The 20,281-nt window shown below is 42.7% G+C and overlaps 1 protein-coding gene across 4 annotated transcripts in view; it reads left to right on the top strand.

Moving 5' to 3' along the window:
- The first annotated feature begins 364 nt into the window (after positions 1-364).
- The window catches only part of cpsf6 (cleavage and polyadenylation specific factor 6), a 32,812-nt gene continuing 12,895 nt past the window's right edge, over positions 365-20,281 (top strand). For all 4 annotated transcript variants that reach the window (XM_083757709.1, XM_083757708.1, XM_083757707.1 and 1 more), the window contains exons 1-7: positions 365-459; positions 7,500-7,709; positions 9,694-9,797; positions 11,265-11,404; positions 12,002-12,175; positions 17,183-17,293; positions 19,389-19,899. In XM_083757709.1, the coding sequence (XP_083613835.1) occupies positions 400-459; positions 7,500-7,709; positions 9,694-9,797; positions 11,265-11,404; positions 12,002-12,175; positions 17,183-17,293; positions 19,389-19,899 (1,310 nt within the window). In that variant the 5' untranslated portion in view covers positions 365-399. The remainder of the gene's footprint in view (positions 460-7,499; positions 7,710-9,693; positions 9,798-11,264; positions 11,405-12,001; positions 12,176-17,182; positions 17,294-19,388; positions 19,900-20,281) is intronic.

Here is a 20,281-nt window from a genome sequence, read left to right as displayed (position 1 = left end):
ATGGAACACAACCACCCTACAGACTAATCATTGTGTATTATGTCTGCACTATAGGCCTACCTGCAGCCATCCAGTGATCTTGGTACATAGAAGTTGATCTATTGAAGAATCTGACAAAGTACATAATTTTTTGAGTTTTGATTGTATTGCTGTATTGTTCTTTCTGCTTTGGCAATGTAAACGTATGTTTTCTCATGCCAATAAAGCCCTTTGAATTGAATTGCATTGAGTATTATTATTATTATCATCGCCATGACGACCACTTAACCAATTGCAGCAGCGGGCGTCCCGCCGGGCTATGGGGTGTAGCCCATCTCCCTGCAGCCACCCAGCCATGTCTGCTCTGCAGCAGTGAGGAGGAGGAGGAGAGGAGGAAGGAAGGCGGCTGGTGAGAGGAAAATGGCGGACGGTGTGGATCACATAGATATCTACGCCGACGTCGAGGAAGAATTCAACCAGGTATATATATTTTTAATGCATACGTTTGTTTGTTTACTAAAAAAAACCAACTCTCCTCGTAGCATTCATATACACGGATTTAATGAATGCTACGGAAGGACATCAATAATAACATGGTTCCTTTTATAATGCGCACCACCACATGCACGCAGGCCCCGGCGAGCTTTCACTGAGCTCACACACACACACACACACACACACACACACACACACACACTGTGCAAAACTAGGATTTAATGTAATTGTATGTCCGTGTCCTCCGCAGTAGAGCAGACCGTTTGGGACGCGTTCCATGCGTTACAGTTTATGTTTTTATGTAGTTAAAACGGTACATAGGTTATGTTTGTTTGGTTAATTATATAAACATTAGTCTATTGTTAATCAGGGCCCAGCAGCATGGCCCAACACCCCCCCCCCCCTCTATGGGTGGCGCGAGACCAGAGAGAACTAGCAAGCATTCTAGTTAGCTAGTTAGCACGATGCTAACCGGTTCACAACAACAGACATTGAGTTTAAATGGAAATGCTTCATGTCACCAGCTGGCGTCAACACCACGGACTGTTGTCTAGTGTTGGGTTTAGAAACAACCCAGCTAGTATTGAGTTGTATTTGCATAACCTTTACGTATCTAAAGTTGTTAAGCCAGTTGAGTTGATAGCCAACCTTAGCATTCAGGCTAACAACCAGCCTCCTGTTCTCTTGTGCTGATATGTAACAATTAACAAACGAACGAACAAGGACCAGTGATGTTGTTAATAGAGGAATTGCCTGGGAGAAGGATTTAATTTGTTGATTTATTTTTGGTAATTCAACTTTAAAGTTATTTAGTTTTAACGCCTGGGCCTTCACGTCCACTTTAGTGTGGTTATGTTTCTGTGTTGTGGTTTTATAACTTTACAAATCTATCTCGATCTGTCAGAGTTAGGAAGCACTCGTTTTCCACAAGGAAACGTCCTGCTGCCTCCTGCATTATGTGCAATTTCGAAACGGGTGGTAGGCAGCCAGGACCATTGAGTGATTTCCAATGAGTATATCTAAACACAACATAATCTCATTAGTTAGGTAAAGTTAGCTTAAGTTGTGGCAAATCTGCAAAAAAAATGCTTACCACTAGCTTTCTTCACAGATGTGTTCATAAAGGTGTCTACTATCACAGAAAAATGTGTTCCAACCCAACTCCCTTGGGAAACTTTGTGACAGCTGCTGAACGATGGGGTACCAATATCAACCAATATAAGGCTACTTTAAGTAGCATGTGACATGTCAAACTAGGGGGTTTTCATGATGCTGAATCCATTGCAAGCATTAGTTTTGCACAAAAACACTCCTTTGCCTAGAAATGCCCATAATAGCCGTCATCACAAATGTGATAGCTATGGCCGGATTTAGCCCAAGGAGTATTTTCGTGCAAAACTCATGCTTCCCCTAGTTTGACATGTCACATGCTACTTATAATGACATTTGGAATTATTTGCCTTATATTGGTTGTTAATGGTACCCCAACTTTCAGCAGCTGTCACAAAGTTTCCCAAGGGAGTTGGGTTGGAACACATTTTTCTGTGATAGTAGATAACTTTATGAACACATCTGTGAAGAAAGCTAGTGGTAAGCATTTCTTTTTGCAGATTTGCCACAACTTAAGCTGACTTTACCTTTAACTACATAGTACATAACAAGCTCACAACTATGTCTACGGTGGCTTCTTTTGTTTAAAGTGGGACATTTGGTATCTATTTATTTTATTTATTGGCCTAAAATATTGTCTACATGCATTACATTGCATGCATGCATTACATGCATGGCTGTTGGCATTGAGCAACCTTTTGTTTTCATAGATGTTATGTCTGTGTCCCTTTTTTGTCCATATATGGAGTTATTTATCAGGCATTCCTGAAATATGGAGTCTATGCAGAATTTGCAGATGTCAGAACAGTCAAGCTCCATTAGTAACAGAAAAGAAGCGCTACGTGGGTCCTTTATGTAGAGAAAACTGTAGACTGGTGCTCTTTGGAGAGGGTTTCTTATAGCAAAGCACAAGTGTTCTTAAAAAGTTCTATACCTTGAGTCAATGTTGCTGTGGAAGGAGGTATAAGGTGCAAACTTAAAAGAGGGTCGAAGGCAGCTCTGTCCAGTTGAAGTAGATTAAATTATTACATTTAATTTAACCCTTTTAAATTATTAAAAGGGTTAAAAACACGACCACGTCGTGTTTTTTAACCCTTTTAATATGAAATAAAGGATTTTTTTCTACTTGAACTGGACAGAGCTGCCTTGGACCCTCTTTTAAAGTTCGCCACCTTTATCTCCTAACACAGTGACATTGACTCAAGGTATAGAACTTTTTAAGAACTCTTGTGCTTAGTCAAGCTCCATATATGGACACTGGGCAGGGGCCCTGTCCAGAGCCCGGGCAGAGGCTCCCTTTGGGCAAGGACTGTCTAAAGAGGACGGGACGCAAAGACCGTAAGGGCGCCGCCATGTTGCTCACATGGTGCTCCATGGAAGGAAAAACATGCGCAATGGGCTTTATGCAGCCAACACTTCCGCGTTCAGCTTCCTTGGTCTGCAACTGCGCATGTTCCTTTCCTTCCATGGAGCACCATGTGAGCAACATGGTGGCGCCCTTACGGTCTTCGCTTCTTGTCCTCTTTAGACAGTCCTTGCCTTTGGGGGTGTGGAACGGTTCTCGAGTTAACGTGGATTTCAGACGTACCGGTACATACGTACACACAGAGACTTGGCGCATTTGCGTGTGTGTGTGCGTACGTGCGTGCGTGACTCTAAATTTATGTTAAATGTGTAAAAAAAATAAAGTCTTGGAGAGATATTGGCCCGAGGAAATCATTGGTCAAATCGTCAAATAATATAAGCAAAAGTCAAATGGTTGAACTATGAGCTTGTAGATCTGCTATTCACATCTGTTCGTTTTTAAGAGTCAAACTAAATGCAATGCCTCAATTCCTACAATTCCATGATTGTGCTTGTGGGGGTATAGGGGTCCACACAGTTCACCCGTGATTACTTTGGGGGGTCCCCAGTTCAAATAATATGTCTTAACAGTGGTGCTGTGTGTGTGTGTGTGTGTGTGTGTGTGTGTGTGTGTGTGTGTGTGTGTGTGTGTGTGTGTGTGTGTGTGTGTGTGTGTGTGTGTGTGTGTGTGTGTGTGTGTGTGTGTGTGTGTGTGTGTGTGTGTGTGTGTGTGTGTGTGTGTGTGTGTGTGTGTGTGTGTGTGTGTGTGTGTGTGTGTGTGCTCAACTTGGGTTTGTTTTTGATCTAGGAGGGGTCACTCTAGTTGGCCTGTCTGGTTTTAACTTACACTGGTAAATTACACCCAATCACTGAAATTACATCCTATGCGTGCAGGGCTCCAGACTAACTTTTTCACAGGTAGCACTGGTGCCACCTACCTTTTCATTTGGTAGCGCCACCAGAAATTAGGTAGCACCATTTTTTTCTTTGTATAGCGTGGTATTATTACATGATCTTATCATGCCCCCACATAGGGCGCCATTTATTTTTGTAGTGGTTTCCACCATTAAAGGTTTGAATCATAAAACCCCCCTACAAAGGTCACTGTGTGAAAAACAGCAACCTACCTGGTTATACTTCAAAACACTGTAGATGGTTTGAACCCAACACAAAGTCACTCAGTCTAGGCAATATTTATATTCCACACACAGAAAGTCAGTTTAAGGTTTTGTGTTGAAAATTAAATGCAGTCCAAACCTTTGGGATTAATAAAGTGACAATTTGTACAATATCCCATTACGATTATCCAAATTAATTCCTTATTATAATATTTTTACATTTTGGAAAAAATCTTTTGCAATGTGAAATGCCACCGAATTCTTAATCATTTTCCTTGTCTTCATGGGCCAAGTTGGCCAACTTGTGAAAGCTGCATACTTTTATTGTGAAGGCAAAAGTTTCTAAATGCTCTCAGAGCCTGCATATCTCCGCGTGCTGAAAATAGCTGATCTACAAGCTCACAACATGTCACGGACGCGACGCGTTGTGAGCTTGTAGATCAGCCATTTTCAGCACACACTTTGTACGACGAAGAATAAATCAGGCATCAGTGCTCTTCACTCACTGGGAGGGAGATTAATGTATTTTGTTGGTCGATCATCATGTATGGACACAGGCTACCTCCTCGATGCAAACATAACAAGCTTTGGAAGCTATTTTTCGTGGCACATTATATGTTTAATCAAACAACAAGTTTACCTCCTCACTTATTGTTTGGGTCGGGAGTCGGCTGTCTGTGTAGATCATGACTGATCATCATGCAGTTAGATATGCGCGCTGCGCTCCAGTGAAATTGTACAGCTGAGAAAGATTAGTTAATTTGTATCGGATAAACTGCGTTCAGACCTGAATATATATTCGCCTCGGTTCGTCCAGTTTGTACCGCGGCAGGTCGCGCTGCGCCTGCGCAATTATCGTCTTTGCATTGACTTTGCAGGCAGGCAGAGAGAGAGAAAGAGAGGGGATTCGATTGAGCCAAAAGAAAGTAATACTTTATTATCGCACTACTAATAGCCGCCCGGTGCCCGTGCCTCAGTGTTGAGACGGAGTAAAAATAAATAAAAAAATAAACGGATCGTTTTTCTTTCTTTTTTCCGCACATTTCCAAGTATCACCGGTGCGACCTCATTAAATTTTAAGTATCACCATAAGAAATTAAGTCGCATATGCGACCTAATAGGTCGCACGCTGGAGCCCTGTATGCGTGTGTGTCAGTCTGTCCTGTGTGTGTAGGCCCTACTTGCGTGTGTGTGTATGTGTATGTGTGTGTGTGTGTGTGTGTGTGCACGTGCGCATGTTTGTGTGTGTGCGTGTCCCTGACGTCACCTCGCCGGGCCACTCGGTGCGTCAGCTTCGATTACGCTGAATGAAAGCCAACTGTTTTTGTGTTTTCGTCATTTAGGGGAAGACAAATGGAAATACAGCTGTTGCTGCTGCTGCTGTGTGTGCATGTGTGTGTGTGTGTGTGTGTGCGAGCGAGCGTGCGTGCATGTGTGCGTGCGCACGGCAGACAGCCGGGAGCGGAATGCATGCCGCGTGTCACGGGGGGAAAAGTTGCCATGCATGCGGTGGTGGTTTGCGCTGCGCTGCATGCGCCACGCAGGCTGCGCCGTGCGTAAGCGCGGGGGCTACACAGGGTGGCGAAGCAGCAATGCAGCGACCAAGACGCTTAGCGTAGCGACATGTCAAAGAGTTAGCTAACGGACGGACAGACAGACGGACGGACGGACGGACGGACGGATCAAGCTGTGGAACACCCTGGGAGTCTGCAAGTACACAATCCAGGTGTGTTGCTGCACAAGGAGTGTGCATTTCACTGTCGGGAGGCAGCTAACCTGTGGGTTGGTTGCCCATGGTGGTGATGCTTGTAGGTGAAAGTAAGCTAAAATAAAATGGTACTTTAACCCCCGATGATTACACCTATATTCACACATTGCGATCTGAGATACTATGTGCTGAAAATATGCCTAGAAATATGAGGGGGCATTTGGACATTTCTTGACAAAAGTTAAAAAGGAAAACGGACGGACGGACGGACGGACGGACGGACGGACGGACGGACGGAGGCTACGGCGTGCCTGCTATAGACACTACCAGATAATAGATACTGTTGGACTTGGAGCTTGACCATGTGTGTGTGTGTGTGTGTGTGTGTGTTTGTGTGTGTGTGTGTGTGTGCGCGTGTGTATATGTAAGTGTTAGAGTTTAAACAATCGCAGCTTTTGACATATGCTCCTTGTTTTATAGCAGTTCTGGCACCTGCACTGTTTATCACAAAAAGTCTCTCTCTCTCCCCCCCCCTCTCTCTCTCTCTCTCTCTCTCTCTCTCTTTCTTTCTTTCTATCTTTCTTTCTATCTCTCTCCGTGTGTGTGTGTGTGTGTGTGTGTGTGTGTGTGTGTGTGTGTGTGTGTGTTTTTGTGTGTGTGTGTGTGTGTGTGTGTGTGTGTGTGTGTGTGTGTGTGTGTGTGTGTGTCTGTGTCTGTGTCTGTGTCTGTGTGTTTTGGTCGAAGTGCACCAGATTGATGCCATTCATTTAATATTCAAAGGCGTTAAGGCGTTCACGTTTTTATATATGTATGTAGTATCTATATTCCTTGTGCAACCTTTTGTGTACGAAGACTAAAAGCCAAAAGGAATATAATATATATATATATTTAAAAAAGATATTCGTAAAGTTCCAATGTTCTGCGACAAACAATTAAACCGTTAATCACAATTATTTTTGCGAACTATAATCGTCAAGTAAAATAATTGTGACAGTCCTACATGTCACCATTTGTAATTGTGACAGTCCTACATGTCACCATTTGTAATTGTGACAGTCCTACATGTCACCATTTGTAATTGTGACAGTCCTACATGTCACCATTTGTAATTGTGACAGTCCTACATGTCACCATTTGTAATTGTGACAGTCCTACATGTCACCATTTGTAATTGTGACAGTCCTACATGTCAACATTTGTAATTGTGACAGTCCTACATGTCACCATTTGTAATTGTGACAGTCCTACATGTCAACATTTGTAATTGTGACAGTCCTACATGTCACCATTTGTAATTGTGACAGTCCTACATGTCACCATTTGTAATTGTGACAGTCCTACATGTCACCATTTGTAATTGAGACAGTCCTACATGTCACCATTTGTAATTGAGACAGTCCTACATGTCACCATTTGTAATTGTGACAGTCCTACATGTCACCATTTGTAATTGTGACAGTCCTACATGTCACCATTTGTAATTGTGACAGTCCTACATGTCACCATTTGTAATTGTGACAGTCCTACATGTCACCATTTGTAATTGTGACAGTCCGACCTACATGTCAACATTACCATTTGTATAGACAACAATTTAAGTGATGAATCAAACGTATTATATAAAAAGAAAACGATCCCATCATGATGACGGGTTACTGTGTATTCAGCCTGGTATTCATTCATTCATGTATTCAGCCTATGTATTCATTCATTCATTCATGTACTTCTGTGTTTCCACGCAATAGGAGTCAGACTACCCCGTCCACGACCAGATTGACCTGTACGATGATGTCATCTCTCCATCGGCCAACAACGGCGACGCTCCGGAGGACCGGGACTACCTGGACAACTTGCCGACTCCGGGCGGCGGAGAGGGGGGGAAGAGTGCCCCGCCCAACGTAGTGTACACCTATGCAGGGAAGAGGATTGCTCTCTACATAGGGAACCTTACGTGGGTAAGTCTAACGTAGTGTACGCCTATGCAGGGCCAGGAGGTCACTAGAACGGGTTTGATAGGTACTTGGATTCCGATCCAACACAGAGCAGATGTAAGGGGCGACCATTCCTGAGATGGCTTTGAGAATACATACCAGTGCTTATCACGCCTCTCTGACGGAGCGTGTACAGATGTAACACGTACAGAAGTACACGTCAATTCTTTTTTCACTGAACTGTGCTGGAATGCCTCCTCAAGTAGTAACCTGACGGTAGTTTAGAACTGAAGACTAGTTGTATTAACCTGATGGTGGATTAGAATTGAAGACTAGTTATCTACTGACAGAATGTAGTAACCTGATGGTAGATTAGAACTGAAGACTAGTTATCTACTGACAGAATGTAGTAACCTGATGGTAGATTAGAACTGAAGACTAGTTATCTACTGACAGAATGTAGTAACCTGATGGTAGTTTAGAACTGAAGACTAGTTATCTACTGACAGAATGTAGTAACCTGATGGTAGTTTAGAACTGAAGACTAGTTATCTACTGACAGAATGTAGTAACCTGATGGTGGATTAGAATTGAAGACTAGTTATCTACTGACAGAATGTAGTAACCTGATGGTAGTTTAGAACTGAAGACTAGTTCTCTACTGACAGAATGTAGTAACCTGATGGTAGATTAGAACTGAAGACTAGTTATCTACTGACAGAATGTAGTAACCTGATGGTAGTTTAGAACTGAAGACTAGTTATCTACTGACAGAATGTAGTAACCTGATGGTGGATTAGAACTGAAGACTAGTTATCTACTGACAGAATGTAGTAACCTGATGGTGGATTAGAACTGAAGACTAGTTATCTACTGACAGAATGTAGTAACCTGACGGTAGTTTAGAACTGAAGACTAGTTATCTACTGACAGAATGTAGTAACCTGATGGTAGATTAGAACTGAAGACTAGTTATCTACTGACAGAATGTAGTAACCTGATGGTGGATTAGAACTGAAGACTAGTTATCTACTGACAGAATGTAGTAACCTGATGGTGGATTAGAACTGAAGACTAGTTATCTACTGACAGAATGTAGTAACCTGATGGTGGATTAGAACTGAAGACTAGTTATCTACTGACAGAATGTAGTAACCTGATGGTAGTTTAGAACTGAAGACTAGTTATCTACTGACAGAATGTAGTAACCTGATGGTAGTTTAGAACTGAAGACTAGTTATCTACTGACAGAATGTAGTAACCTGACAGTAGTTTAGAACTGAAGACTAGTTATCTACTGACAGAATGTAGTAACCTGATGGTGGATTAGAACTGAAGACTAGTTATCTACTGACAGAATGTAGTAACCTGATGGTAGATTAGAACTGAAGACTAGTTATCTACTGACAGAATGTAGTAACCTGATGGTAGTTTAGAACTGAAGACTAGTTATCTACTGACAGAATGTAGTAACCTGATGGTAGTTTAGAACTGAAGACTAGTTATCTACTGACAGAATGTAGTAACCTGATGGTAGATTAGAACTGAAGACTAGTTATCTACTGACAGAATGTAGTAACCTGATGGTGGATTAGAACTGAAGACTAGTTATCTACTGACAGAATGTTGTAACCTGACGGTAGTTTAGAACTGAAGACTAGTTATCTACTGACAGAATGTTGTAACCTGACGGTAGTTTAGAACTGAAGACTAGTTATCTACTGACAGAATGTAGTAACCTGATGGTAGTTTAGAACTGAAGACTAGTTCTCTACTGACAGAATGTATTAACCTGACGGTAGTTTAGAACTGAAGACTAGTTATCTACTGACAGAATGTATTAACCTGATGGTAGATTAGAACTGAAGACTAGTTATCTACTGACAGAATGTTGTAACCTGACGGTAGTTTAGAACTGAAGACTAGTTCTCTACTGACAGAATGTTGTAACCTGATGGTAGTTTAGAACTGAAGACTAGTTATCTACTGACAATGTTGTTACTTTCAGTGGACCACAGACGAGGACCTGACAGAGGCCATCCGGTCGATAGGGATCACAGATGTTCTTGAGATCAAGTTCTTTGAGAACCGAGCCAATGGACAGTCCAAAGGGTGAGCCTTTATCTTGTGACGACGTGATACTAGATGTTAAGTACACATATTAACTAACCAATGGCATAGACCTTAACCCATTACACATATTAACTAACCAATGGCATAGACCGTAACCCATTACACATATTAACTAACCAATGGCATAGACCTTAACTCATTACACATATTAACTAACCAATGGCATAGACCTTAACCCATTACACATATTAACTAACCAATGGCATAGACCTTAACCCATTACACATATTAACTAACCAATGGCATAGACCTTAACCCATTAACTAACCAATGGCATAGACCTTAACCCATTACACATATTAACTAACCAATGGCATAGACCGTAACCCATTACACATATTAACTAACCAATGGCATAGACCTTAACCCATTAACTAACCAATGGCATAGACCTTAACCCATTAACTAACCAATGGCATAGACCGTAACCCATTCAAAGTGTCTCATATTAACTAACCAATGGCATAGACCGTAACCCATTCAAAGTGTCTCATATTAACTAACCAATGGCATAGACCTTAACCCATTACACATATTAACTAACCAATGGCATAGACCTTAACCCATTAACTAACCAATGGCATAGACCGTAACCCATTACACATATTAACTAACCAATGGCATAGACCTTAACCCATTAACTAACCAATGGCATAGACCGTAACCCATTACACATATTAACTAACCAATGGCATAGACCGTAACCCATTCAAAGTGTCTCATATTAACTAACCAATGGCATAGACCTTAACCCATTACACATATTAACTAACCAATGGCATAGACCGTAACCCATTACACATATTAACTAACCAATGGCATAGACCTTAACTCATTACACATATTAACTAACCAATGGCATAGACCGTAACCCATTACACATATTAACTAACCAATGGCATAGACCGTAACCCATTACACATATTAACTAACCAATGGCATAGACCTTAACCCATTACACATATTAACTAACCAATGGCATAGACCTTAACCCATTACACATATTAACTAACCAATGGCATAGACCTTAACCCATTACACATATTAACTAACCAATGGCATAGACCTTAACCCATTACACATATTAACTAACCAATGGCATAGACCTTAACCCATTACACATATTAACTAACCAATGGCATAGACCTTAACCCATTACACATATTAACTAACCAATGGCATAGACCGTAACCCATTACACATATTAACTAACCAATGGCATAGACCTTAACCCATTAACTAACCAATGGCATAGACCGTAACCCATTACACATATTAACTAACCAATGGCATAGACCTTAACCCATTAACTAACCAATGGCATAGACCGTAACCCATTACACATATTAACTAACCAATGGCATAGACCGTAACCCATTCAAAGTGTCTCGTCTCCGTTCAGTGTGTGTTTGTGTTTACCGTGTGATGTTTCCTACCTCGGTCCAGCTTTGCGTTGGTGTGCGTGGGATCGGAGGGATCGTCCCGGAAGTTGCTGGAGCTGCTGTCGAAGAGAGAGTTACACGGACAGAACCCTATTGTCACGCCCTGCAATAAGCAGTCACTAAGCCAGTTTGAAATGCAGTCACGTAAGAGAAGGTGCCAAACACACACTCAAACATACTGATACCCACTCAAGGGCCTTGCAAACGTGAAGCGAGGACCGCAGGTGTTGTTGTTGCCTGGATCAACACAGGTGTTCTCCAGGTCTGTTGAAGAGGGTCTGGATCAACACAGGTCTTCTCCAGGTCTGTTGAAGAGGGGCGCAACAACAACGCAAGCGTAATAATAAAAGCAAAACCTGAATCCAGGTCTGGTGAGTCGCGTGGGCGTGTGCACGAAACGAGCACGCGTGCAACAAATTCATGGGACCGCGCTCACGTAAATACGCTTGCGTTGTGACGTTGTCGCACCGCGACTTCTCTGAGCAAAAACGCAGGTCTCATTGAAAAATAACTATAGGCGCGTTTTATCGCTCCTCGTTTGCAAGGCCCTTCATGCTGAGATGCGCGCAACACGCAAACACGCCCCATATTTCATCTATACTGGAACACACGGCATTCAACATACAAATGCGATAAAGAGCATGTAAGGTAACTTGTATAATAATAACATAATGTTTTTACTAATAACTGTCCCAAGCTGGTTCTCTGACATGTGTTCCCTGTTGGGGCCAGGTACCCAAGGAGGCCAAATGTCAGGTGAGGGTAAAGCCGGACCTCCTGGTATCGGCCCTGGTGGTCGCGGTGGGTTCCCCATGGGAGGCCGGGGCAGAGGAAGGTTCCCCGGACCGCCGGGGCCCGGAGGGGATCGTTTCCCTGGACCCATCGGCCCTGGAGGGCCCCCTCCACACTTCCCTGGTTAGTATTGACCCGTTTAGACCTGAGGACCTACAGATCCTGACAGTTTTCTGAAAAACACCATGTTTCTATGTCAGTCGTTCTCACAGGGTTAAACCCTATGTTTCTATGTCAGTGGTTCTCACAGGGTTAAACCCTATGTTTCTATGTCAGTGGTTCTCACAGGGTTAAACCCTATGTTTCTATGTCAGTGGTTCTCACAGGGTTAAACCCTATGTTTCTATGTCAGTCGTTCTCACAGGGTTAAACCCTATGTTTCTATGTCAGTCGTTCTCACAGGGTTAAACCCTATGTTTCTATGTCAGTGGTTCTCACAGGGTTAAACCCTATGTTTCTATGTCAGTCGTTCTCACAGGGTTAAACCCTATGTTTCTATGTCAGTGGTTCTCACAGGGTTAAACCCTATGTTTCTATGTCAGTGGTTCTCACAGGGTTAAACCCTATGTTTCTATGTCAGTCGTTCTCACAGGGTTAAACCCTATGTTTCTGTGTCAGTGGTTCTCACAGGGTTAAAACCCTATGTTTCTATGTCAGTCGTTACTCCCAAAAAATATATGTAATTGGCCGCCGACCCCCTTCGGAAAATATGTTGTTCAAGGGACACTCCAGAAGCAAAGATTTGAGTTAAAAACGTTCGATCTGAAAGAATATATATTCAAAGATTTGCACTACATTTTCACGATTTAAAAAAAATGACTAAAGCATAACATAATGCTTACAACACCAAACAGGGTTCCCACCCAAAATGGGTTAAAATAAATGATTAGTCAGTAGAGAAGAATAAACGGAATATTTAATACCGAGTTGGGGAGAAAAAAAGAGTGTTAAAGCAATGAAATTCGAACTGGATAAATATAGCTCTATTATTTTGAATATTAAAATATTGACATCATTACTTTTTAGTACCCTACTGTGTCCGGCACTCATTTCCACTTGAGTTATAATTTCACACCTAGCGAGCTAAAAGCTAACCAAGCCATAACGAGGTCTACTGGAAAATGCAACGCAAAATGTTCTCGCATGACCTTGTCAGATATGGGATGGAGCCCGCACACCACACGTACAAGAAAGACGTTCTTTATTAAGAATTCTGACAATGCAGCATATACGGAACTAATGTGTTCTAAAGTTGTTTGCTGAAACTTAAAATGTTACATAAAAGAGGTGTCAAACACTTCCCTCTGCACACAGTCAGGTTCTGAAAGAGTCCTGTGATGACAATGAAAAATACAGCAGTTTAGTTTCAATTACAGTGTTGAACTATTAAATTAAATTAAACTATATTCACTACACGTACTCTGACAGCTATGACTTTTTGGTTCTGTGAAGCGCATTGGGTCGCACCTGCTATATGAAATGTGCTATTATGTTATAAAGTTTGATCGATAAAGCTTGATTGTCGCCTGGCAACACTAGAGGTGTGCGTCTTAATTCAGGATTGACTTTGACTTGTTGATCTAAGTAACTGGAAATTCCACAATAGATTTGAACAGACTGTAAATTATCCATTATGTCGCGCCACTGCATCGATGCAGGATTGTGCGACGATCCACCTTTTGACTGTAGACGCCTCTACAAAATTCCCTGGCGACAACCACGAAACGTATTTTTACATATTTGGTGTTCACACCTGTTGACTTCATGCTACAACTCTCAGTGCATGGAACAAAGGCTTGTATGTGTCTTTTGTGCTTGCTCTGTCTACCCCAGCATGGCTGTGGTATGTCTTCTTCCTCTGTCTTGCTTACTAAACCTGTCTTTAAAGCCTGATTTATACTTATTTGTATGTCGGTGTTGCGCACTGAAAATAGCCAATCTACAAACTCACAAAGCATTGCAGAGTAATGCTTTTTGAGCTTGTAGATTGGCTATCTTCGGTGAATCAGAGCACACACACCCGAGTATAAAACAGGCCTAAATCTTGCAGTCTGCCTCTCTTAATTTCACTGTTGGTATAATGAAAGTATAAAATAATAGATCTAATATGGAGTTTATAAGTTTTGGTCTATTACGATTAAAAGTCATATTGCTTACAGCACCAACACTGACTTGGCATGCTTCACAAGCTTTGTTTCTGGCTGAGCTGTCCAGCCACCTTCTATAAAATAGTCTTAAATAAGTACAGTACGTCACACAGCCATACTGATTTTATTACTCACCATGTGAACCCTGGAATTGATGGATCGTTTTTGTATTTGATTGTTCATTCACTGTGAAGGATATCTTCACAGTGAATGAAGAATCCCAAAAACATAACATAGCAAGCCTGTATCGAAATACAGTTTTATAAACTTCCATCACAACTCATCTGTGTCCTGTATCGGTGTCTCACTACGTAATAAAACCACTGCATCGTACTACTGGACACCGTGAGAGTTGTTAGTTTATAAACTGAATTTTCATATCGTTTTGCTGCTGTTAATCTTGGACCCCTATTTTCATCAATTTTGGATTCTTCATTCACCCTGATAGAAGGCAAAGAAGAACAAAATAAAACTCCCAACAAGTCAAGGCTTCATGGGTGAATAATTGAGTTTATTTAAAGCTACAAACCGCCTCGGTACCGTACACCTCCGCCGCTGATTCTTAACCCATTCTGACCTGAGATCAGATTCATACGAGGTTTCCGCCGGACACACACTGGTCTGATGAACCCATTCTGGCCTGAGATCAGATTCTAAAAATGTCAGTCGCTCTTCGATTTTTCAAAAATAGCAGACCTACAAGCTCGTATCGCGCCACTCGGTGGCGCGATATGAGCTTGTAGATCTGCTATTTTTAAATGGCTAAAGCATAACATGATGCACCAAAATGGGTGCCCGGTCAGAATGGGTTAATTGGGGTACTGGGGGAGTTGGAGTGCTGCTACTGTACGCTCAGGAACCCCCCAGGTGGAAAAGCTAATATTATTGAGTTTAATACCAGTTGGTTAACTAGCTGGTAGAATAGTTTAGAAGTACATAACCGGCTGGTATAATTGTTTATATGACCGTCTTAACTGTTTCCTAGAATATATCTTAGGACCAGTCAATACAGTTACGTAGTTACGTAAGGGGTTAACTTAGATACTAATAATGGTGTAGAACCAGTTGACTAGCTTGTATTTAACTAGCTGATAGAATAGTGTAGAACCATTTAACTAGCTGGTAGAATAGTGTAGAACCATTTAACTAGCTGGTAGAATAGTGTAGAACCATTTAACTAGCTGGTAGAATAGTGTAGAACCATTTAACTAGCTGGTAGAATAGTGTAGAACCATTTAACTAGCTGGTAGAATAGTGTAGAACCATTTAACTAGCTGGTAGAATAGTGTAGAACCATTTAACTAGCTGGTAGAATAGTGTAGAACCATTTAACTAGCTGGTAGAATAGTTTAACCCATTTAGACCCGAGGCTGATTCTAAAAACGCCTCCTAAAACCTGACCTAAGGTTTTCTGAAAACCTTAAAAAAAGGGGAAAAAAAGGTGTTGCTATATGAGACAGAGGTCTGAGGTCTCATCCGTATAGGTTACGCCACGTCTAAATGGTGGCCTGTCAACTAGCTGGTAGAATAGAAAAGTAGTCCTGCTCTCCACGACCAGGATGTAAACAGACCCCTCCAGGACCAAGGAAGCTCTTAGAAGGAAGTGAAGTGGTCACGTGACTGGGCTGCGCCATGACACTTTTATGGACACTTCCATGGGAGCCAAACTCACACCAGTAGTGCAATGAATACATGGCAGTGAATGGAGCCGGCTGGACCAGCTCATAACAAACATTATACATGAACGTTTGCAAGCTTTGTCATATAATTGGTTCAGGAATATGAAAGAAGACATAAGTGATATCACACGTTTTTTCTGAGTGGTTGTTTTTCGACTTAATAACTATTTATTTTTATTGAGGTATTTATAGAAGAGCACATAGTAAGTTTTCTGCCTGGGCTGCTCTCTGCTCTTTGAAAAAATAAATCACATTAAGTAGTATGCACATCAAAAAATAAGACAGCCTAAAATAACGTGTTATATATATTATTTTATTTTCCAGAAGCATCACTTTACAAAAGGTCTCAGCCATTCATAAATAATGTTTGTTCATGAGCTGGTCACTGAGCTCTCATTGACTCCAATGCATTCTGCCAAACTTCCGGGTGTAGTTTGGCTCCCATGAAAGTGTCCATGAAAGTGTCATGGCGCAGCCCAGTCACGTGACCACTTCACTTCCTTCTAAGAGCTTTCTTGTCCAGGACCAGGATGTAAACAGACCCGCCATCTTGCCTTCTACTCATTTCCTCTCTTTGATCATGTTTTCCTTAATAATCATTAATTTCTCTATTCCCACCTTTTTCTGCCTTTGCTTATTGGCTGGTGCCCTTTTGTTCCCAAACTGGGGGTTGTACTCGGGGGTCCCCAGGTGAAATGATTAGCTTAATGTGCAACATTAAACGGTAAACAAACCAATGTACCGGGTATCTGCACATCGCTAAAGTTTCTAAAGCCAAATTGACAAATATTGCGTAAGAAAAGAGGTAAGCATTGTGGAAAATAGCCGATCTACAAACTTTACAAGAGGTGTTGTAGCTTGTAGATTGGCGCAACTAATTGTATTGCCTACAATTCTAAAGTGCTTGTCAGGGTGGGGGTTCAAATATGATTATTTTGGGGGAGTCCCCAGTTCAAATATGATTATTTTTGGGGGAGTCCCCAGTTCAAATATGATAATTATTTTGGGGGAGTCCCCAGTTCAAATATGATTATTTTTGGGGGAGTCCCCAGTTCAAATATGATAATTATTTTGGGGGAGTCCCCAGTTCAAATATGATTATTTTTGGGGGAGTCCCCAGTTCAAATATGATAATTATTTTGGGGTGGGTCACGGCCTGACAATTTAGGAACTATTGCCCTATGCTGCGATAGGTCATACAGTTTTGTCGATTTTAAGACTGGTGGTGGGAAGATGTTTTTTTTTTGTTGAGTGGAAGGCTTATGATTGGTGTGTTTTCTCCTGTTCCCTCCCCCTCCCATTAGGTCAGGGGATGAGAGACCCTGGGCTTAGACACCCTGAAGGGCCCATGGACATGGGGTTCAATCCCTTCCCACCGGGCCAGGGGGGCAGGGATCCAAACTGGCGACCGAGAGGTGAAACGCCTCGATTTGATTTTGATTCCTTAACTTTGGTCCATTCTTGACCGATTTAGCTCACCCCCTCCCAGCTGTTTGTAGAAAAGAGTTGTGTCATTGGAACAGCATTTAACAACGTATAAACCCTAGACACTCCGTTGACCGTGGTACCACAAGGGGTTCCCGCCCAAAATGGGTTAAATAGTTTCCAAGTTTGGCGGATCATTTCCAGTGAATTTGAGAGTGTAGTAGTTATTCATTGGAAGTGTTAACGCCAGCCATTTCACTGTCACAAGTCCTCTCCTTGCAACGATGGGATTCAACACATTTCAGCGATTTGGCAAATACCACATTTAAGTTCTCTTATGTTTCTTTGAACACAGTGAACCATCCTGATTGCTGTTGTATGACCGATGTTCACACTAGGCTCCATTTATAACCACAAACTAAGCTTTGTACTGTTATGCTGCTGTTGACCACAGCTGTGTTTCTGTTTGGGAGAGAGAGTTAAGCAGACTCCCTGCGTAGTTTAGTGGAAAACAAACGAAAGTAAAAGAGTTAGAAGCTGTTCCATGTCACAATCTGTTGGAAGAAAAAGTGTTGTTCTAACCCCAATTCCTTCCCACATCTGACTTCTACCCTGGTAAACTCTGGAATGGTTGGATCTTTGGTGTACAGATCTGCAGTATGTCATGCTGTTATTGCATGGTTTGAATGCCCTACGTCCATGAGCCTTAATTTATGATATGTAGCCAACACTGCGATATGTGATGATGATGGCTTGTAAATTATCGCTGTGCAATGGAGTATACATTTAGCTTTTATCTGACTGTGGCCACACCAAATGCATGCCTGAACATAACCAGTGATCAAATGTTCCCACCTTCCACTACTTCAGCCTTATTTTATCCCATTCTGACCTGAGATCAGATTCATACGAGGTTTCCACTGGACACACACTGGTCTGATTAACCCATTCTGACCTGAGATCAGATTCTAAAAATGTCAGTCGTTCTTCGATTTAAAAAAAAATAGCAGACCTACAAGCTCGTATCGCGCCACTCGGTGGCGCGATATGAGCTTGTAGATCTGCTATTTTTCAATAGCTAAAGCATAACATGATGCCAACACCAAAATGGGTGCCCGGTCAGAATGGGTTATACTTCAAACAAAGTATGATTGTGTGCAACACGTGAGCATGCAAGATTGGCTTATTTCTTTTGTGCTATTTTTGAACAATAAAACAAAACTTTCCCTAATTGCATAATGCCAAAACAGGGATGCCAGGTTGAAAGTGGTTAACAGGCATTTGAACGTGGCCGTGTCTCAACATAAACGTGCACCAAATCAATGACCCATCCTGGAGTTTATCCCTCTGCTCTTTTCAGCCTCGTTTCTGTTTTGAGGCCATTTCAGATTATAAATTCACCCAAAGGACCCACTGACATCATCCGCAATGGTCACTCACTAAATTTCAAGGATCCCCATAAATCTGAGATTATAGTGTACAATAATCCTGATGAAAGAAAACAACCAGTTTAGATTGTTGAACCAGTATCTATTACTTTTATCTAAAATAGAGATGCACACCTATTTAACGACGGCACAAATATATTCACACCCTGGAATGTGTGTGAGAGAGAACCAGTGTTATGTACAGTATGAGAGATAACCAGTGTTATGTACAGTATGAGAGATAACCAGTGTTATGTACAGTATGAGAGATAACCAGTGTTATGTACAGTATGAGAGATAACCAGAGATAACCAGTGTTATGTACAGTATGTGAGAACACAAACGGCCTAATCATTCACCTGCACATCTTCCTTGCTGCTCCTCTTCGTCACATCTGTACAGTGTTCTTAGTTTAGTCTCGTATTTGGAACTTCTCAGTGGTGTAGATTTGATCTCCTGTAGGACATTAATAATGTGTTTGTTTTTATACTGAAAGTAATGCGACATCCTTCCTGTGTATATAAAGTCAAACTCACTTTAAAGTTGAATCCTTCACTTCGTCCTCTCAAAGAGATAATAATAATGGGAGTAATGGGGCACTAATATGATGTCATTCTTCCTGTATGTTAATTGTCTCTCCATCTCTCTGTCCTCCCAGGTGGGATGCAGGGACCCCCTCGTCCTCCCCTCGGCCCCCCGGGGCCTCCGGGTCCCCCGGGCCCCCCTCCCCCCGGCCAGGGATGCCCTCCTCCCATGTCTGGCCCCCCCAACCGTGGCGACCGTCCCCCTCCCCCCGTGATGTTCCCGGGTCAGTTCCAGGGCCCCCCCATGGGCCCACTCCCCCCCGGTCCCCCTCCCCCTGGCTACGGACCCCCCCCGGGCCCCCCTCCCCCCCAACAGGTTCCTCCTCCCCCCGGCCCCTTCCCTCTGCGACCCCCCGGACCCCCCGGCCCCCCTATGGGTCCTTTGGCCCCACCCCCACACATGCCCGGGCCCCCGCCTGGAGGCCCGCCCCCTGCCCCACACGTTAACCCCGCCTTCTTCCCCCCTCCTGGCAACAACGCCATGCCGCCCAACGATGGGCGAGGCCCGCCCGGCGGTCCCAACGACCCCTACGGAAGACCTCCGCCCTATGAGAGAGGAGAGTATGGACCGGGCCCTGGTCAGAGGTGAGGATGTTATGTTATGTTATGTTATGTTAGAGAGGAGAGTATGGACCGGGCCCTGGTCAGAGGTGAGGATGTTATGTTATGTTATGTTAGAGAGGAGAGTATGGACCGGGCCCTGGCCAGAGGTGAGGATGTTATGTTATGTTAGAGAGGAGAGTATGGACCGGGCCCTGGTTTGAGGTGAGGATGTTATGTTATGTTATGTTAGAGAGGAGAGTATGGACCGGGCCCTGGCCAGAGGTGAGGATGTTATGTTATGTTATGTTAGAGAGGAGAGTATGGACCGGGCCCTGGTTTGAGGTGAGGATGTTATGTTATGTTATGTTAGAGAGGAGAGTATGGACCGGGCCCTGGTCAGAGGTGAGGATGTTATGTTATGTTA

The sequence above is a fragment of the Protomyctophum parallelum genome, assembly GCF_964188405.1.
Source record: "Protomyctophum parallelum genome assembly, chromosome: 22".
Lineage (NCBI taxonomy): Eukaryota > Metazoa > Chordata > Actinopteri > Myctophiformes > Myctophidae > Protomyctophum > Protomyctophum parallelum.
The sequence above is the reverse complement of the archived record's forward strand: the minus strand, read 5'-3'. Positions and strand labels throughout refer to the sequence as shown.